Source organism: Lynx rufus, unplaced genomic scaffold, assembly GCF_022079265.1.
Source record: "Lynx rufus isolate CCGP_SWC_20201006 ecotype Redwood Valley unplaced genomic scaffold, mLynRuf1.p SCAF_5, whole genome shotgun sequence".
Lineage (NCBI taxonomy): Eukaryota > Metazoa > Chordata > Mammalia > Carnivora > Felidae > Lynx > Lynx rufus.
The window spans coordinates 128,110,324-128,136,445 of record NW_025814867.1 but is presented as its reverse complement, the minus strand read 5'-3'; the positions used below and the strand labels follow the sequence as shown (position 1 = coordinate 128,136,445).

Below are 26,122 nucleotides of genomic sequence, written 5' to 3'. Positions count from 1 at the left end.
CACTTGGTTAAAGATAAAGAGAGAAGGATAGAAGAGATATGAAGTACCTGAAAAGAAAATATTTAAAGTTAAAGGAATAAAAATGAATGTAGTGGCGATGATGGTAATGCAGGAGTGAGTTTTTAGCAATGATATTTCAGCTTCAGATATTGCTTTTGATAAACTCCAGTATGAAAATGTTGTTCTTTTTCTGTAAAATGACTGTCTTTAAAGGGAGCTAAAAATGTGCTTTACAGTACTTCATTCATATAGTCAAGAGAGGTTTCTGTAGGTCATATTCCTTTGTGTCTCACTGTTTCTTTCTTTCTTTCTTTCTTTCTTTCTTTCTTTCTTTCTTTCTTTCTTCCTTCTTTCTGGTACTTAATGCAAGGGGGGAAAATAACGTGATGAACACTGTATTCTCATAGTCCAGCTAATTGGTAACTGAATCTGTGTCTTTCGAGAAGTAGAATATTCCCATACTCATTAAAACCTACCTACCACAGCTAATGTCAGACCGTGTCTCTACACAATGACAAGGAGATGTAGTTAAGAAGCATTACCTACATACACTTATTTTAGCATTTGCACATAATAACAAGTGCTACATTTTAGTTCAACAGCTATAATAAAATGCAAATTCTTTACTCTTTCACAGACCATATTCAAATGAACATCGCATTAAAATCCAACCTTGGCTCATTATATTTAGTTTGTGAGTGATGCTTCTTAAATGGAGAGATTTCTAATGACTATAATGCATGCACAGCCACATTTGAAAGAATGGCTCTTTCTACAGTGGCTATCCCCCATCATCCTGCTGTATAATAGAAGACAATTGTATGAAGATAACATGTTAAAGAATGATGTGCCGTTTGAATGATGAGCACTTTGAAACTCAAGTTACAATACATAATGACATTTAAAATCAATTAAAACAGTGGCACAGCAGTAACATCCATGCACTAATAATTTACCTGTAACTTAGTTGTGGAAGGTTGAGTCACCAATGCACTTACATTTTGAACCCAGCAGGTATATTCCATGAAGTCTCAGATTTCATCAACAATTAGACTCATCCTTATCACAGAATTTTAATCTTATGTCAGATGACCTGCCTCATTCAGTTTGGTGATCAAACTGATTGTATTCTCAACTACTTTAAAAATCTTTTGCCACTCTTCAAATGAATAACAAAAACAGTTTAAGTGACCGATGAAATGGCAATTTTTAAGTACGCTTTAAAGAGTAATGAATGAGTTATTTGCATGGTCCCTTTCAGCTCTAAAGTGCAATGATTCCATAGACATGGTTTGCTTGGTTTTTAATGATACAACTTTATTTCATTCTCTGTCACACTACTCCAACTTAAATATAAGTGAATACTAATTTATTTATGGGGAGAGATTTAGTTGCTTAGGTTTTGTGTGTGTGTGTGTGTGTGTGTGTGTGTGTGTGTGTGTGTGTTTTCCTTCTTCACTTTCTCCATGTCTTAAAAAAAAAGAAAAGTCAGCCCTGTGTTATTTCAGTGCTTATTTACTCCTGAGTACATTTTCTCCATTGAAACGTAATGTATTGGAGATAGAGAGGACAGCTTTGCATTACTCATCTCTGAATATTTATAAGGTTCTGAAAAGTTCTGTCCTGAGTTGCCTGCATGTAACTCTCACACAGCGAAGCCCCATTATAAATTGGAGTTATACAAAGATAAGGGCATTACCACGGAGGCAAGAGGGTCAAAGAGAGTTTACCAAATAACATTTAATTGTAGAAGTATAATAAAAAATCATTGAATTCCTTTTATGAATAAAATAATATATTATATGAGTTTATTTTAATATTTTATGTGTACCTATTATTCATTCTAATGAATAATTTTGACAGCTAAATAACACACCACATTTTAAGAAATTAAATATTACCTTGTTGAGATTGAAGAAATACAAATTAATTGAAAGAGTTGAATTCTCTCCCTTCCTTGCACACTAGATTTCTGATACTGGTACTTATACTTGTGTGGCTACAAGTTCAAGTGGGGAGACTTCCTGGAGTGCTGTGCTGGATGTGACTGGTGAGTCCTTGGGAATTACCTTAACAGAAGAAAACTCGAGTCCATTTTAGTGATTAGCTATTACCAAATAACAATTGAAGATTCAGAATTCAGATTCAGATTTTAAATTCATTGAATGTAAAAACTAAGTCGTATGCCACTTTTCAATTCCTCCACAAAACATTGCATATATGCAATCTGATATAGTTAAGGAGAGAGATTTTCTTGCTTTTTGTCCTTGATAAGTGCATTTATTATCTCTCTCTGAAGAATAAGCAATTCTAGAGCTTATGTGAAAGTAAGCATTTGGTAACATGTCGGAAAAGCAAATATTCATTTATATACTTTTGATTCATGAAAATGAACTGCTCATTGTCTAGGTCAATTTCTTTAACAGACTGTTTTTCCTGTTTTTAAGTATTATGTCAGTATATGCAATCAGGAACGAAGCATTTTCTGTTTGTCCTCTATAGACTCTGGAGCAACAATCAGTAAAAATTATGATTTAAGTGACCTGCCAGGGCCACCATCCAAACCACAGGTCACTGATGTTACTAAGAACAGTGTCACCTTGTCCTGGCAACCAGGTACCCCTGGAGCCTTTCCAGCAAGTGCATATATCATTGAGGCTTTCAGGTATGGGACACTTCCTTTTCTTTTCTCCATGGGTTTTTGCTTTAGCTCCTATATCCTAAAATCTCATGTGAGCTATCCTGCTGTTTTATCTTAAGAACATGTTTAACAGTGCATTTTCAGTACTTATCTTTTATATCTGATTTTATTCAAGGATTTACTCTAGTTTTTTGTTGTTGTTGTTATTCTTTCATTTATAAGTTGATTATAGGATTAAATTATGCATTACCCATGCCTAAGCCTATGGGGATCTAGCTCATGACATAATCGTATAGATCCCTTCTTTACCCTGACCATTGTAAAGATTCAAGATGAGATTTTTGTCATGAGAACTAGGCAGAAAGTAATTCAATTGGGCACAGACATTTTTAAGTTCTGCAATATTTATTGAGGCATGGAACCCTGGAAACTTGCTTCCTAATAATTAAAGCAGAACTTAAAGTCATTCCATTGTTTTTATGCTCTATATTTTAATACATTAATTGGATATGCCTTAAAAATGAAAAACTACAGCCACGGAATTGATTCCATGTACTTCTGGTTGCTAAAACAAAGATATGCCCAATTGCTATTTGAAAAAAAATTTCATCAATGTAAGGGTATCGACTATAAATTAGCAAATGTCATGATAAAATCACCATGAAAATTTAATAAAATTTTTATACAAATGAGAAAATGAAGTTTGCATTGTTTCAATGTGCTTTGATTTGCCTTTATAAAGATAGTGATAGCCACTGTCATTTTCAAGCATTAGGACAAATCATTACTTTCATTTTAGGCTTCCCTAATCTATTTAAGGTAATGATCAATAAATATGTCATGTCCAACGTTCAAAATACTGTTTTTCTATAATTTTCATGCTTTAATATATAAGAACTGCTGAAAAGTAAATGGTCGGCCCTGAAAAATCACAATTTTCTTCTCGTTATGAACAAAAACAGCATTTGTCTCTAGACAAAGTTTTGTAAATGGGCATCCCATCTGTAAGTGGCTGCTAAGGGGTTTCCACACATATTTTCAGAGCTATTTCACCATTTGAAGATGAGAAATCACAGTACTATGTAATGTACAATTTTATTAAAAATGTGACCAAGGGAAAATATTCCTTACGTGCTTCCTTTCTTCTTTTACAGATATGTAGTTTTAGAAGGCTCTATTATAATATTGCATGTGGAATTGATGCAAAAGAAAACACACCTTGTAACAGGAAAATGTATTGGCATAATTTACTCTGTAGTCCATTTATTCTTTCTACAGGTTAATTCTTTTCAAGGTATATATATATATACATTTACGAGGACCATATTTATTGTATAAACTTGATGTTGTGATCTTGGCCTCTGTTCCTTTTACAGGTATTCATTTAGTGGGCTGCTGTGCATTAGCAAAGTGCTGTCACATCTCCTGGGCTGAGTTTAATTTTGTTGTGCATGGCACTTCCGTTAGGTGGGCTCGGCTTTGTTGTTGAATAAACAGAAATCATCCAAATGTTTCATTTATTGGGCTTAACACTTCAAGTGTTGTGCGTGTGTGTGTTTAATTTTCAGCCATTAACTTTTGTCATTGATGCCCAACTCCATTTCCGATACCTTTAAGACAGTTCTTTAAATGAAAGTCCTGTTCATGTTTCAGCCAATCCGTGAGCAATAGCTGGCAGACAGTGGCAAACCATGTGAAGACCACCCTCTTTACAGTGAGAGGCCTGCGGCCCAACACGATCTATTTATTCATGGTCAGAGCAATCAACCCCCAAGGTCTGAGCGACCCAAGCCCCATGTCAGATCCTGTGCGCACACAAGGTAATTTCAATAGCTGTAAACATGACTGGTTCTGGAAGGAGGCATTAAGCAGATCTTTGAGAACAATGGGATTGTGTGAGGAAAGATACATGTGTCTGATCACTTATTACAATGATTCATTAGACCTGATCCAGGGAAGGAGAAAGGAACTTGCTGTTCACCTTGGTGAGTGTGTCCTCTTCTGGGAATTGTCAGGGTCTGTTTAGTAAAAGATAAACAAAATAATTGGGTCCATATACATAGTAAGAGTAAATCACCTAAGTTAGGGCTTTACCATATTTCAAAGGGAGGAAACATGTGCCACCTTCGAAACTAATTTTGCAATAGCAAAAACTGATCTTTAATGGATACAATGCCCAGATAGGGATATCATCATTAGTCGTAGTGTTCAAGAATTCTGTTTTTAGTGCAGAGAGTCTCTAGGTGTAGTTCCTACAGAAGCAGTATCTGCATCACCTAGGACCATGTTAGAAAGGCAGACTGGATCCGCAGTTCAGAAGCTCTGGGGGTGCAGCCCTGCAATCTGTGGTAAGGTGCTCTCCAGCTGATGTTTGGTCAAGTTTGACAAGCATCCCTATAGTGTCTTTTATCAGACGGTTAAAGGAGCAATTTGTTTCAGAAAGGAGTAAATCAAGTTTTCTTTGTGAGGTATGTGATTATTTTGGCTAATAAAAAAAATATTTAAAGAACAAAACAAAACAAACAAGCAAAGGAAAGAAAAAAGAAAGAGGGAGGCCAACCAAGAAACAGATTCAACTATAGAGAATAACCTGATGGTTACCGAAGGGAAGCTAGGTGGGGGGATGGGTAAAAGAGCTGATGGGGATATAGGAATGCACCTGCTGTGATGAGCACCAGGTGTTGTATAGGAAGTGTTGAATCACTATACTGTACACCAGAAACTAATATACATTGTATGTTAACTAATTGGAATTTAAATAAAAACTCAAAAAAACCCACCCAGCATATTATAATCTCAAAACTGAAGTTTTTCTTCTAATCTTTATTAGCCTGTCTCTTCAAATTAAGATGTCATGAAGTCTAGGGGTTAATACAGGATGTTGCATTACAATTTCCCTTCCTACTAGTAGTAGCTGGAAATAATAAAGCAGACACTATGGCTTTATTATTTGTTACAACCTGCTTCCCACAGGGTTCTTGAGAAAGGGTTAATTATTTCTTATTTGTAAAAGGCTTTGAACAGGATATAATTCAAAGTAGTATTTTTATGCAATGAAAAGCACCATACAGCCATAAAAATATTATTATAATTACAATGTAGTTCAGTGATAGTAACTAGCGTGCTATTATAACAGAGAAGGGCGCCAAGGAATCAAGTGAAATAAAGTCACCACGTGATTTTGTAACGTTGCTGACATGATGACAGTCAAGGGAGGAGGGAATGCCACTTTGCTATTGTTCTCTAAGCAGGAATGTGATTAATTTTCCATGATGATAAAGGGCCTGTAGGTAAAGAACCTGTCTCTAGAGAAAGAAAAAGTACAACAAGGAATTTGAAGATCTGAAACTGGTTATATTTCACCTTCCTTAGATCCAGTCTCCTTTAGTGTGTCTGGATTTAATGAGTAAATTAAATTATTGAACTTGAAGACATATATGGTTTTCACTCAAGAAATTACAGTAACAAGGTCATTTTTACTAGTGTAGAGAGAAAGAGTCAGTTTTTGTGTGCAGTTGCAGTGAAAGGTGGAAGATAACAGGATGGGGGAGACTCTTGCTGTGATTATATCCGGCAGACCTTCTTGATCATTCCATAACTGCCAGACACTAAATCTTGACTCATAAAATAACTTCTTGGTGAAAAGGTCAAAAAAGATTAATGAAAAGTTGTTTGTGATCTGGCTTGTTCCAGTTGAGAGACTACATAGAGCAAAAGACTTATGTTCTCTTAACAGATATTTAATAGGAAAACTCATGTTTTGTGTCTGAATGGCAGGATCATTTTTTGACATCATACTTTTAGCAGCTTTGCATTCAGCAAAGCACTTCTTTTCAAAGAATACTTTGCTATGTGAGCTCTTATTTTTAAAATATTAAAGATATTAACATCATTTTTAAAGATATTAAAGATGTTTTTAAATATACTTAAAGATACTAAGTACCATAGAACTTAGAAATCTTTTATTTTAGAAAGGCAGCAAATACTTGTCCTATCAATATCACAGGAGACCATAGATATGACAGCAAGGTCAATATTATTCATATAATATTATTAATGTTTTTTTTTCCTAAATGAAGTAAAACTAGTTATGCTATTTATGTTAAGGATGAAAAACACTGGAACTGTGGACAAAATCACCAAAGTGTAGTTCCCAAATATTAATGTCCTGGTTTTTTCACTCATTTTTTTTTATTATTTACATTTACATTTTCCAGATAATAGCAGCAAATATATATCCTGAGTCATGAGATAAGTTTGTGCTTTACTCAGATTGGTACAGAGGGTTGGAAAACAGCAGAAGAGTTCTAAGATATTTTAATCCTGTTTTAATTATAATCAAGTTTGTAAATTATTGATATAAATTGCAAATACTAATAAAGGCAACACTTTAATTATATACCAAATGCTAATGCCAAATTAATGCATTCTTCCAAGTCATGCTAAGATCCTTGAGAATTTTATTTTCTTTTTTGAATTTTTTTGAGTATAGTTGACACACAATGTTACATTAGTTTCAGGTGTACGACATAGTGAGCCATCATCTCTGTATTATGCTATGCTCACCACGAGAGTAGCTACCCATCTGTCACCATACAGCACTATTATAACATCATTGACTATGTTCCCTATTCTGTGGCTTAAAAATATATATTAATTTATTTTTAAATTTGAACATAATTAGCATTCAGTGTTATATTAGTTTTACGTATACAACATTATGATTCAGTAATTCTATACATTACTCATCGCTCATCAAAATATGTGTACTCATTCCCCTTCACCTATTTCATCCATATCCCCCTCCCATCTGGCAACCACCAATTTGTTTTCTGGTGGTTATGTGCCCTATGCTATAGCTTTTATTCCATGACTTATTCGTTTAATAACTAAAGCCTGTACCTCCCACTCCCCGTCACCCATTTTGCCCATAACCTTCACCCCCTTCACTATTGATGTCCCGATTTAAGTTAGTGTACCCAATTTAAGTTATGACTGAGATATGCACTTAAAAATATTTTTGCAAGAGTGTTGTATTGTGGCCTGAGAAAATAGGAGAAAACAGGATTAAAAATGAATTATTTCAAATTAGACTCCTTCCTTGAAAAAGAGTTGGAGGAAAAAAAAAAAGAAATTAGTTGGAGAAAAAACAATTCAACTTAATATTGCTGTGCACCAGTTAAAGCAGTTGATTTGAGTATGTGTGAAATTTAGTCTGTGATATCAATTCGATGAATTGAATGTAATTTATCTTAGTTTTTTCTTAATGGCACATAGGATATAAACCATTGTATGGAACAATAGAATAGTATTATATGAATGATGGATACAGGGCCAAACAATATATGGCTGAGAGTATATCATTCTAAATATTGCAATGATTTTTCCCTCTCCTCTCTCTTATCACTTCCAAAAAGCAGCTGAATTCCTTTTTTATTTGTCAGATATTGAAGTCCTGCTCAAAGTTTATTACTCTAGAACAGTTTATCAGTATTCTACTTTTTTCGGTCAAAATATTTTTGTGAATTTGGAGGGTGAGGGGCATTTTCCCTTCTTTCACTCACTTTGTTAACCATTGGTGACATAATTCACTTCTCAGTTTCCCCTGATTATGTTATTTCCATGCTTCCAGTCTGGAATAGGTCAAGGAGTAAGAACACACAGTCTTCCAATTGGGACAAGGGATTAAAAAAATTCCTATAACAGCAGTTTTCAGATATTGCTCTGTTAACTACTCAGGAAAGTCCTTCCATATGCCAGCGTCTATAGAAAACTCATGTTCCTAAAGAAGTCTTATGGCACATACTTTATTCCTTAATAAGCAAATAATAGATCTTCCAGAACAATGTATTTGAAGGGAGTAAGAGATTATGAACACTTTTATTAATATTGTTTTAGGAAAGATAAATATCATCTCTCAAATTATGTCCTAGCCCCTGGGTGGTATGTATATAAATATGCTCTAATGTTGTTGTTGTTGTGTTGTTTGTCAATAAAGGTTTCATTTTTTTCCTCTGCAATTATTTCTAATGACCTATAATATTGTCTTATACAATACAAATTGGAATTTTATGATGAATTTTTAACTATTGGGAATGGTTATCTCTGTAGATATCAGCCCACCAGCACAAGGAGTGGACCATAGACAAGTACAGAAAGAACTGGGAGATGTCATTGTCCGTCTCCATACTCCAGTTGTGTTGACTCCCACCACTGTTCAAGTCACGTGGACGGTAAGTTTCAAAGGCAGTGTTAATGGCACTTTCTTTTATTCCTTTGAGAAAACAAATCAAACAAGGAAAATGAGAATCAACACACAAATAGTAACAGAAGCCCTCATCATTTAAATCAAGGTGGAATCAATGGCAAAAAAGAAAAATATTCAATAGAATGGAAGAGTAAGATAGTTTGTAATAGAACTATGATGTGTTTCATCTTATTTTTTAAAAGCTTTACTGAGATATAATTAACCTATCAGAGTTAGGGTGTGCAGCTCTGTTTTCACTCTATTTACAGAATTGTGCAATCATCCTCAAAATCTGACTTTAGGACATTACATCATCTGAAAATAGAAAGAACTCTGTGTTCGTTGGGAGTGCCTCCTCCATTCCCCCTGCTTTAGCCCTTTGCAAGCACCGATCTACTCTCTGCCTCTGTAGATGTGCCTGTTCCTCTCATATGAATGAAATCAGGCAATGTGTAGTCTTTTGTGTCCTGCTTCTTTCACTCAGTGTCAGGTTTTCCAGGTTCAAACATGTTGTAATATATGTATCAGTACTTTGTTCCTTTTTATTACTGGATAGCATTCCATCACACAGATACATCACATACTCTGTTTATTCATCGCCTGATGCACCTTTCAGTTGTTTCCATTTGGGGCTACTATGAATGAGGGGGCCATAAACATTTGAGTACATGTTGACATATGTTTTCATTTCTCTCATGTGTTTTAATTTCTCTTGGTATCTACCTAGGAATTGCTGAGTAAAATGATAACTCTGTAACATTTGGATCAACTGCCAAAATGTTTTCACAAGTGGTTATACCATTTTGTTTTCACCAGCAATGCTTGGAAGTTCGTTTCTTCCACATCCTCACCAATTTCTCTCACAACTTCCTCAACACTTGTTATCTTCTATTTTATTATAACCATTCTAGTAGGTGTAAGTGGAATATCTTTGTGGTTTTGACTTGCATTTCTTTAATAACTAATGATGTTTTCCATCTTTTCATGTGCTTGAACATTTGTATATCTTCTTTACAGAAATGTCTGTTCAAATTCCTTGCTCATTTTTAAGTTGGGCTGTTTGTCCTTATTTTAGACTTGTGCTTGTTATATATTGGATACAAACCACTTATCAGATATATTATTTGTAAATGTTTTTTGTCCATAAATATTTTTTCTGTGGGTTGGTTTTGACTTTCTTAGTGGTGTCATTTGAAGCACAAAAATTTTTAATTTGACCGAGTTACTTTCTGAATTTAAATAAATCATCTCTAAATTCTTTTAGCCGAATCTCAAGTAGCAGCACCAAAACATGAATATGGTTTTAATAACTGGACATATATAGTAAGAAAGTAATGGATTTTAAGAAGCAAGTTGATATGTTAGTATAAGTTAGGAATATTCAATTCCATCATTGTTAAATGCCAACCTACCCACTGTTATATAAAATGCAAAATGTTTTGATCACTTGGTAGCCACTAGAGTAAAAACAACAAATAGCGTAAAAATAGCCACATTAGTCATATTAGAGAATACTAACATTTGTGTATATGTGTTTGTATCTATGTATGTGTCTGTGTTTTGAGAAGAGCCAGATAATGTTCTTCCCTGTGCATAACATAGTTAGTGCCAACGTCTTATTTATATCTACGATTTCTCTATTATAACCTCTAAAAATCCATAATATATCAGGATGTTAGAAGACCACAACTTCTTTAAGCCCTCTATGTCTGTGATAGATCTTGTGTATTGTATAAGTAATGGACATTTGAGTTACAGATACTTACAAAATGTTTACTTTAATTTTGATATTAACTGGGAGACTATAATTTTGTCACTATCATTGCTCTTTTGTTGTAGTAAAAGAATGACTAAGTAAGAAGAAATTGGATTTTCACCATCTGCTTTTAGAGTCCATGTTTCTTTAGGGAAATAACCATTTATCAACTCCATCAAAAAGGGAGCTGAGAAAGGAAAACTGGCTATTTTTCATCAGTTCTTAATTATATTTGAAGTATAAAATAACATTAAAGAGAATTATTCCAGTGTCCCCTCAGTAATAAATCCATTGAAGAAATCCAACCCAACAAACATTTTTTGTGGGCCAATTTTATACTAGATCTGGTGGAGAACTATCAAAAAAACACAAATCTACTTGAGAAAAACATGGAAATTCTTAATGACAATAGACAGGGATAAGAGCCATAACAGGCATATATGTACCCTATAGAGAGGTTTCAATCAAAGAAGAAGTGATTAACTCTATCTTCAGGCACCAGAAAAGGCATCACCACTTATTTTCAACTATATGGGGAAATTTGAAGGCGTTATCATATTAGAACAGGAAAACCCAAAATAACATTTAAGGCTGGTTAGTGTACTTCTATAACTTTATAAAAGGAAGCCAATGTATTCAGGTTGAACAATATTCCCAATATCCCACACCTGTAAAAATAGGATTAGAATTTATTTACTTTAAATATACTTTTGTGTGTGTGTGTGTGTGTGTGTGTGTGTGTGTTTTACTTTAAAGATAAACTGTAGACCAATATATATTCAGAAGGCCTACCTTTTAATGGTGGAATTGATTTGGCATTAGGTCCTAGATGGGGACATTCTGTTACTTCTTAAGCCAGATCACATGATCAAAATTTTGGCCTATGAGTACAAAAGTGGATAACACTTCAACAACAATAAAACTAAGTATATAATAATTATTTAAGACTACATTGTTTCTGATTCCATTTTTAACATTATTTTGCATAGACTTATCCTGTTTTCTGTGTATAATGATTTCTGTTCTTCTACTCCCATGGAAGGAACATAATGACCTCATCATTTTTCCAGTGGCACAGGAAGGGTAGTATCTGACATGCCTCTTCCATCTCTCTGTAACTTTGGCCAAATATAAAACTAGAAAGCCAAGCAAATAGTTGTATTTTTAAAGCAGATTTTTCTTCAATCTCAATTGAAAAAGTCTCAGCTCTGTGGGGAGTTTTGAAAGGACTTCTTTTAAGCTGCTTCTAAATGTGGAAATTATTTGAGTAAGAATCAAAGTCATTATGTTTATGAAGTTAATCACTTTAAAAGTCACTGAGTTTAAAAGAATAAATCAAATTAGATCAAAATTGCAGGTCTGTAGTCTGGGAGTTCTTCCAGGAGAGGAACCTTGTCATATTCATCTCTGTGTCCCACGAAGCTTGTCATTATTAGTTTGCATATCTTTCTCTCTCATGAGTTTGGCTTCTGTGAGTCTGGAGTCCATGTTTTTCATTTTTGTGAAATGATGCAGAGCATCTATTACAGAATGCCCTTTCAATTACTGTCTGTTGAATGATCAGATCAGTTGTTTTAATACATTTTTATTTTTGTTTTAAAAAAGAAAGTGTTCAGTTATATCACAGGGTATTGTTCCCCACGAATCAGTAGTTACACATGAGGTAAGTGTGTATCTGAGAGGTAACTTAAGTGAAATAAAGTCAGAATGGGGGAGGGGTCAGTTGCTAAAGAAATTATAGCCAAATGTTTTACTTCCATGTCATATTTTCAACTGCTAAATGTATACGTTCTTTAAATTATTACACTGGGTGGATCCTGAGAAACTTAACAGAAGACCATGGGGGAGGGGAAGGGGAAAAAAAATTAGAAAGGGAGAGAGCCAAACCATAAGAGACTCTTAAAAACTGCGAATGAACTGAGGGTTGATGGGGGGTGGGAGGGAGGAGGGGTGGGTGATGGGCATTGAGGAAGGCACCTGTTGGGATGAGCACTGGGTGTTGTATGGAAACCAATTTGACAATAAATTTCATGTTAAAAAATAAATAAATAAAAATAAATAAATAAATTATTACACTGTTAGTATCTGAATTACAGATGTGATATTAGAGAAGAGAAATATATCCCCCAACCCATGTATTTAGATTTGGAGGCCAGCTGACGTGGTTTACCAAGGCTAATCTTGAAGTAACAGTAGTTAGTAATGGGTGCTTTCTAAAGATGACTGCTCTTATAATGAGGGTAGGCAAAAATTGTAAGAAAATGAATGTTTCACAAAGAAAATAGCAATAAATCTCTTATTTCATAAACAGTTATTCGTGTGTGTGTGTGTGTGTGTCTGTCTGTCTGTCTGTCTGTCTTGTTTTTGTTCAAGGACAAAAAGAACCACAGATCCTTTGCCCTTTAGACATCACAGCTACTGAAATTGAAAGTGTGCATTGGCAAACTAGAATTTCACATCTCAGCTTAATCCAGATCAGCCACTTAGCAGGCTTAGCTCACCAAAGAAAATTCACTTTGAATTTTCAATTGAGATGGATTTTTTTTTTAAATTGAAAAGATGGTGGTAAGCATCTCACTTAAACATTTATGGGCATGCTGATTTGAGGGTCACATATGGACGTTTTTTTGTCTTTACCATATCCCTAACTTAACAAGGGTGCTCTGTCATTGTGCATGCCTACAACTTACAAAATTCTTTAACTTATGATAGCATTTAATTGTATCTGGACCCATGTAATATGAATATTATTTGAGCAAATTAAGAAAACTGAGGCTCAACTGGGTGTTGCATGTAAGTGATGAATCACGGGAATCTACTCCCAAAACCAAGAGCACACTATATGCACTGTATGTTAGCTAACTTGACAATAAGTTATATAAAAAAATAAATAAATAAAACAATAGTTATCTCTAAAAAAAAAAGAAGAAAAGAAAAGAAAACTGAAGCTTAGAAAATTTAAAAGGCTGAACTGTAGCTCATTTGGGACCTTATGATTGGAAGATGGAAACTTGCTTCATCCTTTGACTTTTTCCTGAAGACAATGCTTTTTTATTCCTATTTCAGAAAATACAAATTTTTAAAATTCTGTAAACCCATGATTTTGTGGCCGGACTCTGATTATCATCAACTGTAAAGAAAATCCTCCTTCTTATAAACAGAATTTTAATAAAATCAGTGACAAGCATATGGTTTAACTTGAAAATGACCACCTGTCAAAATGTGCTCTAAAAGTCAGTGGTACAGAACACATATCCAATACAAATCCCACCTAGTTTTTTAAAGGTAATGTTCGGCATCTTCATTTCTGCTTCCACCTGTAACAACAAATTTTCTTCTGAAAAGAATATTGCAACTGCACAAAACCAAGTTAAACTATTCAGTTATTAAGCAGGCCACGAGAATATACTGGTTAAACGCAATGTACACTGAAGTGAGCAAGGCGATGCTGTGTAGTAAACATTAGCTTCATAAAGTCCCTAAAACACTTAATTAATGAAAACCAAACATGGATAAAACCAATTTACCCTGATTTACACACTCTCTTCATCTGGAAACAGCTGCTTAATGTTCTTCCTAAAAACACAGCTTGCTTCTTTCAGTATTAACAAGCTATTATTGTGAGTTATGTCTTTCTTTCAGTATATAAATTCACTTAAAGCGAATGCAGAGAAGTTTATAAAATGCCAGCTTAATGTTGTTTTAACATATGCTGCAAGGAATTTTTGAACATTGACAGTTTTGATTAAAGACATCTCTCTTTTGCTCTCATCAATTTAACTTTTGCTTTTGAGTTGCCTTGTTTGTAGTGTCAGAAGAACTTCTGCACTTCAAAAATTATGCCTGTTGGTACAAACACCAAGCATGGATAAAGATTCAAAGATCATGAGCTTTGGCATCAGAGCTGGGATAACTTTTCTTGACATAATCTCATATGAGTATAGCACTAATTCCAGAAAGTCTTTGAGGGTTAGATGGAAGTGGATGAAGGAAGTTGTTAAGACTTAGCTAGACATAGAAACACATATGTTCAGCCCACCAGCTTCATGGATTCTCTAGCTTGGACGTTCTAAATATAGAAAAATTCCCCTTTGTTCCACTATATTTTGATTGAGGTTCTGTGTTTTAAAATTTTCTGCTTTCACTTAAAGATAATTGTTAAATGCAGCAACTAAAAAATAAATGTTAGATGTTAATACATAAGGGAATACCTTTTATTCATGTGTTAATAGTTGGATGAAGTTTTTAAAAAGTTGAAATAACCATTTTCTTCCTCATCTTCTCTATTTCTTCTCTCTCAACTTTTCCTGAAATGAGGTCCTTCCATCTCTTCTCCATTAAGTTTTATACTTTATTTGACAGTGAAATATGTCAAGTTAAAGGCTTCTTAGAATATGGCTATTAAGCTATAATCTATGGAAAATTAGTTGAAGAAGGTGCTGTGATAGTTATTTTTAAATCAAGCAATTCTTACAAAAAATGTCATTAAAAATATTTAAAAAGCTAAAAATCCTCTTCTCCCTGAAAATGAGACAATGGTGAAACTCCAATAGAGATTGTTTAATAAATGTGTAAGGAGAACATGTTTTATTTGTAGGTTCCATTTTTTATGTATTCAGTGTTCATGTAATTATTATGAGTGAACAATAGAGCTTCTTCAAATTTTTATTCGGTATGAGTTTTCAGAGTCAAAATTTCAGATTTTCATTCAAAACAGCTGCTTATTCTCTGTCTTTTAAGTGAATGAAAGGATCAAGAAAGTTATCAAATTGTGCCAATAGTGGGTCTATTCAGGGAGCTAGAAACTGGTAAATTAATTAAAGTCTTTCATTTAATAATTTGCTAGTGGGTAGGAGTTTTTCATATGCCTTTTTAAAGTGTGTTTATTTATTTTGAGAGAGAGAGAGAGAGGGAATGAAAACAGAAGAGGGGCAGAGAGAAAGAGAGGGGATCAATCAAGATTCCACACTTGTCAGCACAGAGCTCTATGCAGGGCTCGATCCCACAAACTGTGAGATCATGACCTGAGCCTAAATTGAGAGTCAGTCACTCAACTGACTGAGCCACTCAGATGCCCCTTCATATTCCTTTAAAACAGATGCTCTAGCTTCACAATTCCCAGTCTTCTCATATACTTCCTCCAGCCATAGGAATGTTTGTTTGCTTGTTGTTTTAGAGAGAAAGAGAGAGAGCATGTGCAGGAGCAGGCAGAGGGAGAGAGAGAGAGAGAAAGAGAGAGAGAGAGAGAGAGAGAGAGAGAGAGAGAATCTTAGGCAGGTGCCACACTTAGCATGGAGTCTGATGCAGCACTCGAACCCACGCCCCTGGAGTCATATCCTGACCTCAAATGAAGAGTTGGATGCTAAACCTACTGAGCCACCCAGCCAACCCACCATAGAAATTTTATACATGCTGTTTCTACACTTCTTCCTCTGGAATAATTGATCCTACTTTCCTTGCAGATCCCAGCACTTGCTCTTTTTCAGGGAAATGCTTTCTCCCCTTCCTGATTCTGTCAACTTCTTCTCTACTCCAGGTTTTCCTAGCTCCTTGTCCATCTCATTCACAGCATTTTTTTTATGTGTATTAGTTATAAATGTAGTTTGACCAGTAACTTGATTAGTAGGAGTTCAAGAAAGGTTTTGAGTGAGTAAAGACATTAGTGAATGGACAAAAGATAAGAATGGAAATTCCTGAGAAGCAGCACATTACATATCCATTCATAAAAATGGGAACTGTTGAATATAGGAAGAGGATGGACAGATGAGAAATGAAGCTAGACAAATCAGCAGGTCTGGGCTTTATCAGACCTTTGTGCTACTTTAAGGAATTTGAATTAACTAAGTAGATATCTTAGATACTATGGAGTAGTTTAAACAGGAGAGAGAGTTGTTCCACTCTTCATTTTGGGAATAATAACTTGAGGGCCATGTGAATTCAGAACTGGAATTAGATACAAGAAGCAGGAAGATAAATTACCAAGCAGTGGTGTCACCCAGATGAGAGAGTTGAAGACTGAAATAGGTACAAGAGAAATGAGGATGGGTTCATTGTCATATCTAAAATGTTTCCATTTGGTTTTATGCTGTGTTTTTCAGGTTGATCGCCAGCCCCAGTTTATTCAAGGCTATCGAGTGATGTATCGTCAGACTTCAGGCCTGCAGGCTACATCAGCATGGCAGAATTTAGATGCCAAAGTCCCAACCGAGAGAAGCGCTGTCTTAGTCAACCTGAAAAAGGGGGTGACTTACGAAATTAAAGTTCGACCATATTTTAATGAGTTCCAAGGAATGGATAGTGAATCTAAAATAGTTCGTACTACTGAAGAAGGTCAGTTTTCAGATTTCTAACAAAAGGCAAACTTAAAACATAACGAAGCCAATTTCTGTTGAAGTTCTAATTTATCACCTACCTTAGAAGAATATCAAGAGAGGATATAAAAAGTGAATTCAGGAAGTGTCATTTTCTCCTTTTTCTGAGAATCCCACGGAATCTGAGAGATTTTTAAAAATGGCATTTAAGTAATGTGAATTTTTCTTCAGTAAACATTTACTCCAAAGTTTGTCAGTACAATGGAATTTGATTATGATATTGTCCCGTATTATTTTTCTTAATATGGATTGAGCTCATTTGGCTTCATTAAGGGACAGGCTACTGGAAACTCAAGAACACAGGCTATTCATTGTCTTTTTTTTCTGACGTACCAGAGCATTACATTGTTTTTTTATTGTTTGTTTGTATGTTCTGTTTTGTTTTGTTTTTTATAAGCCTCCTTCCCTGTGGGCTCTGCCAGTCTGACTCCTAATTTCTCATTCAGAAGGCCACTTGCATGTTTGCAATAGCATTCTTATTAGTGACTTTCCCTCCCCCTCCCCCATTTAGAAATTGTCTTGCACACAGATACTTTAAAGTCAATCTGTGATGGACGTGAAATTAACGTGGTTTTGAATCAGTAATTTACCAGTGTCCCCTTCACTAAACGAGAGGCTTATAATATATGGTACTATCAGAGTACAAAAAGTCGGATGCCAAGTACAATAACCCCCTCCTTTTCTGCTTTTCTACTAATTTTATGTGCACAGCTCTGTAAAAAAGCCATTGTTTATAAATCCATATGAGAACAACTTAAGAAAATGTATGTAGGTTGCTTATGCTAATGTAGATGTTCATGTTTGACAAAAGAGCTGTTAAGTTATACATACCTTCTAATCAGCATCCCAGTGAAAATGTTATGTTCACATTGGTTTACAATGTGATACACTGACATGGGCTGTAGTACTTATCTTAAAGATACCATTAATCTACTTGTACGATATGTAAAGAAAAAATTCCTAAAAATTAATAATATCTTCATCCACCGTTAAAATTTACTTTATATTGAAAATATGTACTACTCCTGAGTGCCGTGGGCGAATTTGATACAAAATGCTATAGTTGAAGCCTACTTCCTTCCACAAATGAATCTCACCATAGTGAGACTTTTCCTCTCGACTAGACATTTGGCACCATTCGGTATGCGTTCATTTCCAACGCATGTGGCCTTCGGAAGGTAAAAAACGGGAACTCAGCTGGGTTGCATGTGGGAATGACAAGCAGTGTTTTGGGCTCTTCCACATCTGTAGAAAGAAGCTGAGCCCTGGAATAACTGACCTGTCAGGAGAGCGGGAATGATGTTCTCTCTAAGCAGGCAGCAAGGCAAATGAGAAAGCAGTTTTCAAAAGTGTTATTTTTCAATGCACCACAACACTGGTGAACACGTGGTTGGATTTATATCATTGTGCCCTATGTTGGAGCAATGTTATCATATAGAGGAATAATAAAGAGTGGTATTGTGCTACCATGTCTGTGTATATCCAATATCTTGATGCAAATATGGTCATACCTCAGTGACAAATTTACTAAACGTGGGAGACTTTATCAATAGGCTTTTAAAATATCTTTTACCGTTCAATTGTACATATGTTCAAAGGATTAAACTCTAGAGTTATGAAAGCATTGATCCTTTTACACAGAAATCCTTTAATGCCACAAAATTCTTTGATTTTTGTTTCAACTGGTATTTCATTTTGTTTTTCCTACTCAGAGATTTACTGAAAATTGATAAAATTCCTGTAAATCAGTATTTTTCAGCTCTCAGATAGACTGGAGAGCAGATGCTGCAGTCTAAAATCAGAAATTTTTTTCTCACTCATCTTTTCTCAGTATGATTATAATTAGTTATAGGAGAAACCATAAAGAATGAGAAGTATAGGAAATTAAAACCTATCCATTTCACATCTGACCCAACATGAACTGTTTTCATTTATAACTTCAGAAAGTCTTGCCCATCTATATAAGTTTTAAATCTTACGTTATGAGACTATGTATATGTTAATTATTTTTCCCAATATGAAAAAAAGTATATTTTCTTATATTGGTGAAATTTATTGCTGTGTTTCTAATTTTATTTATTAAACACAAAATAAAACAAAACAAAAAGACTGTCATTAATGACACCATTCAGAGAAAACATTTGATGACAATTTGAGGAATGCATCCTCTCAGAATACTTTTGAAAGGGGTGTTTTGTTTTGTTTTGTTTTTTTCCAGAAAGAGAGCCTATTGGAGTCAAATAACCAAAGTTCTATAGCCGGACCTCTCTGGGTTCAAATTCTGCCTTGGTGTTTGACTTAGACAGCTCTCTTCTTAGTACTCTCTTCTTTCCTTTTCTGTAAAACTGAGATAAGAGTTGTTTTTGCTTCTTGAGGTTAGTGTGATAATTAAATATGACACTTAGCTCAGCGCTGGGCATACAGAAAACACTCATTAGAATGTAAGTTGTTAAATTTATTATTGAGCACATATTAACACAGCTGTTGTATTTGCTTTAAATCTATCCATTATATTTAAAGGACATTAAAAAAAAAACTGTCACTGTTGAATAATACATGCAAATTCAGAACTACTGGAAACCAGACCTCATGCTACTTATCCTCATATTCTATAAGCGGTATTAATGCACATCAAGACTTACAGTTTGTGTTTATTCTAATTACTTCCTCTGCAGCCCCAAGTGCCCCTCCACAATCTGTCACTGTGCTGACAGTTGGAAGCCACAATAGCACAAGTATTAGTGTTTCCTGGGATCCTCCTCCTCCAGACCATCAGAATGGAATTATCCAAGAATACAAGGTAGGGCCTGAGTGAAGAAGAAAGGCTCACAGAGAAGCTTCTCAAAGAAGTCTCAGTGTCACATGCATGAAGCATGTCTCCAAAGGCTCTCTGATTGAGTCTGGGTGTAACGTAATTTTTATATTGTTTTATGACAGGTAAAGAAACAAATGCATAAGGAGTTAGAAACGAACCCCAAGACACAGATAACACAAACTCACTTGGACTAGTAAACCATAACAGTGGAGTGTTTGGTTTTTGGTCTTTGTTTTTTTTAGTATGGCATGATTTCAGAACCTCAAAGATTTAGAGAGATTGGGTTCAAGAGTGGGTAGTGAAACTCTCCTTCCAGAAACTTCCTGTATCATTGTTATTAACTTTCTTTGTAATGGGCCTTAGCAGGGATATGTTTAAACTGTGGTCTCATAAAAAGATGCTTCCAAGGTTTAGAAAGTTGGAGGCAGAGGCTCCTGATAAATTTGTTGCTGTTTAGAAACAGTATACATCCATTGTCTTTTTGCCATCGTTTGATGTTTAAGAGACAGAAGAAGTCTAACTTTGAGAAATAAAATTTTGATTAGCTGTGATGTGATTAGAACACATACAACGGTAAAACACCTCATTAAACCTTATAAAAATTCAAAACTAAGATTTTTGCTATTAATAGTTATTTATGGAATTTTGAAAATTAACATGCTAGATAGATCTATTAGAATAGAAAACTAGACACCCCACCTCACCCCAAAAGTTTATAGCTGTTATGTAAAATGAAGCTGAATAATTGCACTGAAATCATTGCAGATTGAATTCTGTTATTTCTAATAAAAAATAATATATTCAAAATAGAATTTTCCTAAGTTAAAGGTTAACTTACTGGAACAAGCAATGTACAGAAGCACTTACTCTAAAATTATTCCCATCACTTTATAAAGAAACATGTGTGTGAAATATAAGTTTTACAATAGCATAATTATAATTATAAATATATATATGACATTTTACAAGGATTAGAGCACATCGTTTTAACAGCAAAGTATGATCATACTTGTGCGTGCGTGCGTGCATGTGCGCGCGCGTGTGTGTGTGTGTGTGTGTGTTTTAATGAAGTTAAGATTATACTTTTGTATTATCTGGAACTAAATTTTAGTAAAATTCCATTTACTTAAATACTGATTTTGATTATAACATGATAGATTTTGTCCTAAATTGTAACCTTTTTCACTCATATGAGATTGCCTTATTTTGGTAACAAAGTGTATATTTTGGTGAGGCCTAAATATTCCTACATTAGTAATTTAGATATCATTGTGCAAATAAAAGAAATATACAGTTTACAAGAATTATTTTAAATAAAAAGTCAGGAATTTACCCATTTCAGGAACAAACTATGTGTGTTCCCAATTATGTGTCTATATGTAGATTATGAAATACTGTGTGTTACGAATACAAATATATGTTCACAGTGTAATCCTTTTTGTAATGCATTTGACAGTAACAAATCCCCATATCTCAGAAAAAAAGTATGCCTTAAAATGTGATTCTTACTTGTGGTAAAAGCCTAGGTTCTCTCACATCAGTGTTTAAAGACTTTTCACCACTTTGTTCTCATGCATGTGTATGTGTGTGTGTACATATGTTTTGATCAATATTAAGATTTATTACTGTCGATGTAAATACTGGCTTTAATTTCATCTCAGTCAATACTTATAACTTAGGTCAATTAATCTTGTTAACTACTTCTGGGTAAGTTAATATTTTCTTAAATAAAATATAAATTACTTAGATGTGTGCCTATATACCTTGGATATTACAACTCATAATCACTGTATTTTAATAGATTATATGCATAATAAATCTTGATAAATAAATTAAGCAGAGGAGTTTATGTGTTTTAATCCATACCCGAATGTTGTGTATAACCAAAGACCACTTTACAGAAGTGTTAAAAGAATCATTGTGTGATGAGCGTTCAGTGTTGATTATAAGGTATAAAGGAACATGGCATAGTTTTAGCTTCCCTTATTGTTCTTCCTTTTTTTATTATTGTTCTTCCTTTAATACACACACACACACACACACACAAACACGCATACACATATATAAATAAACTGCAAAATTAGGCTCTCGAAAATGTCATTTACAAATATTTCTATAAGCCTAGAGAATAGATTGGTTACTACTAAAAAATATTTCATCAACTTAACAGAAAGGATAATTTTATATTCTTTTGTTATTCGCTTTACATTTTTATAGATCTGGTGTCTGGGGAATGAAACGCGATTCCATATCAACAAAACTGTGGATGCAGCCATTCGATCTGTCATAATTGGTGGATTATTCCCAGGTATTCAATACCGGGTAGAGGTTGCAGCTAGTACCAGTGCAGGGATTGGAGTAAAAAGTGAACCGCAGCCGATAATAATTGGTAAGTACCAGTGTGTGTAGGTTTTTTTAACCTATTTCCTAAGAGTGGATATGCAGCAATGATTGAGAGGGTGCCCTCATCACATAGGCAAATAGGCTGACTCACTAGGGCTTCTTGAAGAAATCATTAGCAATTTCTTGTGCTCTTAAGATTCCCACAAACTTCTTTAAATTATTAGCACTAAGTCTTTAAATGCTGAAAGTTAATTTGAAAATAATTTTCAGTCAGTAATTTCATGAATAATTTTGATGTCATTGAAATATAATAGGAAATGAGGCAGTTACTGAAAAAAATGCATTATATTTCAAACCTGCATACTTCCTTTTAGCCAGAAAAATATCAAAATTTAACCAGAAACATGCCAGAAGAAACTTTTTAATCGGAGGATATTATCCTGAAGAAGAAATCCCTATTTTTTTTTTAAGTTTACTTATTTATTTTGAGAAAGAGAGAGTGAGAGAGCTGAAGAGGGCAGAGAGAGAGGGAGATAGAGAATCCCAAGCAGGCTCTTCCCTGTAAGGGCAGAGCTCCATGCAGGGTTCAAACCAACAAACCCTAAGATCATGACCTGAGCCGAAATCAAGAGTCACACACTTGACCTACCGAGCCACCCAGGTGCCCCAAGAAGAAATGCCTATCAAATCTACTATCATGATTACAGAACATTTTTCCCTAGTAGCATTGTGTTTGCCTGTTCTTGAAATATATCTAAGTGGGATCAGGCAAAATATAATAATATGTGTCTAACTTTCACTAAACAATGTGTTTTGAGATTTACCCAGGTTTGCAATTCATATGTGTTATTTCTGAGCAGTATTCAGTCGGTGAATGTATCATATTTTGTTTCTCTGCTTTTCTCCTGAGAGAGTGAATATTCTTGTGTAAGTCTTTTTGAGGACATACGTTTTTATTTCCTTTAGAGAAACATTTAGAAGTGGCATTTCTGGGTAATAGGATTGACATAGTGTATAAAAACCTGCAAACACTTTCTCATATTGTTGTATAATTTTATACTCTCATTAACAAAGAATATGACTTTCACTTTTTGTACATCTATATTATTTGAAGTTGCCAGTCCATAATTTTAGTTATTCTAATGAGTTTAAAGACTACCTCACTGTCGTTTAAACGTCAATATTCTTTGATAGCTTGTGATGTTGAACAATTTTACATGTGTTTATTGGCCATTTGCATATTTTCTTATGTAAAATTTCCAAATCTCTGCCTTTTTAAAATTGTATTGCTTGTCTCTTGTTACTGGGTAGAAGAAGTTATATTCTGAGTACAGATCTTTGTCATATATTTGTATTGCAAATATTTTCTCCTGGTCTATGCATTTATTTTCTTAATAGTGTCTTTTGATCAGCAAATTTTTAAATTTTAGTGAACAACAATTTACCACATTTTTCTTTTATGTGTAGTGCTTTCTAAGAAATTGTGTCTTACCTACAGATACCAAAGACATTTTCTTATATTTTCTTCTAGCAGCTTTATAATTTTAGCTCTTATAATTATGTCTATAATTCATCTTAAAGTAATTGCATGTGGTTTGAGGTTTGAGGCTTATTTATTTTAATAAGTATATCATCCCATGGTTTATTAAACTTTCCCTATTTGATTTTTTATACTATTATAAGTATGTTTGTAAAATTTCCTTTTCTAACTGTTCTAAATTATATATAAAGTTAATTTTATATATTGCCCTTTTATCTTTTGACCTTACTTCACTTATTTATTTTAATAGTTGTGACATATTTTTCTGAGTGTATTCAAGTAATATTCTATCTCTTTTCTTATTTGTTTTAATATGGTAAATTCTATTGTATTGTTTTAAAGGTGAATAAATCTTGCACTTGTTTCTGGGTTAAATCCCACATGGTCAAAATATGTTTTTTGTAGATACTACTGGATCTAATTGCTAACATCTGGTAAAAAAAAAAAAAATTTTGCATCCATGTTCATGAGGGATATTGATCAATAGATTTATTTTCTTCTAATGTCTTTGTCAGGTTTTAGAATCAGAGTATTTAGCTTTATAAAAGGGATTGGGAAGTATTCCTTTCTCTACTATAGTCTGTAAGAGTTTTTGTAGGCCTTTTAATTATTTTTCCTTAAATACTTTGTCGAAATCAGTGATAATATCTGTGCCTAGAGGTTTTTTTTTTTTTGTGGATTCTATTTATATTTATGAATTTACATTTATTTAGAATTTTATTAGTCCTGTGTTGGTTGTGATAAATGGACATTTGGTTTTGAATTTGTCTAATGCATCTAAGTTGTTGAATTTATAATCATATGCTTATTTGCACTACCTCTTTATTTATAATACACTCAGTTGTGATGATTGCAGGATGTGTGGTAATGTCATCTCTTTTATGCTTAAATGATGAGAATTTGTGTTCTCTTTTTTTTCCTCCATTTTTTTTTTGCTCCTTACCCTTCAATTTCAAGCTGTCTTGATATGGATTTATCAATGTTATTAATCTTTTCAAAGTAGAAACTTTTGACTTTGCTATTTTCTTTCTGATTAATTTCTGCTCTTTTTTCTTCTACTTACTTTTATGTTGCTTCTTAAGATGGATATTTATATCAATGATTTGGACCTTCCTTCTTTTCTAATATGGATATATAAAGTTATACATTTCTTGCTAAACACATGTTCAGCTGAATCTTACACATTTTGAGGTGTTATGTTTCCATTTATCACAATGTTGAAAATACTTTTCACTTCCCCAAAGGACTTTTTTTACTTTGTAGAGGTTATTTGGAAGCATATCATTATATTTCCAAATGTTTTGGGATTTTTCAGATAGGTTTTTCTTTATGATATATAATTTAATTCCAATGAGTTCAGGGAATGTATATTGTATGAATTTAGCCTTTAAATATGGAGACTTATTTTATGGCCCAGCATTAGGTCTTAATGAATGTTCCTTGTGCACTTGAAAAGTATGTATATATTTCTGTTTTACAGTGGAATGTTCTATAAATGTCATGTCAGATTAGTTGGTAGTATTATTTAGGTCGTTACTAATTTTCTACCTATTGATTCTTTCAATCAATAAGAAAGGAGTCTGGAAATTTATTGTAATTAAAGATTTGGGTATTTCTCATTTCCATCTATACGTTTTTGTTTTTTACTACTCCTTTTAAGTGAATACATTTTAGGGTTGTTATATCTTATTAATGAACTTACCCTTTATCACAATGGAATGCCCCACTTTATAAGCCAGTAAGATCTTTTTCCTGAAATTTAGTTTGTCTTATATTAGTATAGCTATACTAATAGGTAATTATCTTATAAGTGTTATATAGCTATAGCTATACTAATAGCTAATTATCTTATAAGTGTTATATAGCTATAGCTATACTAATAGCTAATTATCTTATAAGTGTTATATAGCTATAGCTATACTAATAGCTAATTATCTTATAAGTGTTTGTATGGCTTGTGTTGTTTCCATCCTTTTACAGAGAAACTGTACATTTCTGTTATTTAAACTGCATGTTAACTCTTTTTTAAATTCAATATGACAGTCTTGGGGCACCTGGCTAGCTTAGTTGGTTAAGCATCTGACTTCAGGTCAGGTCATGATCTCATAGTTGGTGAGTTAGAGCCCTGCATCAGGCTCTGTGCTGACAGCTAAGAGCCGGAATACTGCTTCAGATTCTGTGTCTCCCTCTCTCTTTGCCCCTCCCCTGCTCATGTGCTCTTTCCCTCTCTCTCAAAAATGAACATTTAAAAAGTTTTTAAAAATATGACAATCTTTTAATTGGAATGCTTACACCATTATCTTTAATGTAATCAGTGATGTGTTTTGGCTTAGAATTACCATCTTGCTATTTGTTTTCTATCTAACTCTATTCCTGTTTCCTAAGTTCCCAATTTCATTTGGATGAATT

At 33.8% G+C, this 26,122-nt stretch overlaps 1 protein-coding gene across 1 annotated transcript in view; it reads left to right on the top strand.

The window, feature by feature from the left end:
* ROBO2 (roundabout guidance receptor 2) overlaps positions 1 to 26,122 on the top strand; it is a 561,209-nt gene that overhangs the window by 436,204 nt on the left and 98,883 nt on the right. Inside the window, exons 11-17 of the mRNA XM_047100461.1 lie at positions 1,969 to 2,050; positions 2,503 to 2,665; positions 4,295 to 4,461; positions 8,753 to 8,874; positions 16,743 to 16,974; positions 19,691 to 19,815; positions 22,048 to 22,219. Coding sequence (XP_046956417.1) covers positions 1,969 to 2,050; positions 2,503 to 2,665; positions 4,295 to 4,461; positions 8,753 to 8,874; positions 16,743 to 16,974; positions 19,691 to 19,815; positions 22,048 to 22,219 — 1,063 coding nt within the window. The remainder of the gene's footprint in view (positions 1 to 1,968; positions 2,051 to 2,502; positions 2,666 to 4,294; positions 4,462 to 8,752; positions 8,875 to 16,742; positions 16,975 to 19,690; positions 19,816 to 22,047; positions 22,220 to 26,122) is intronic.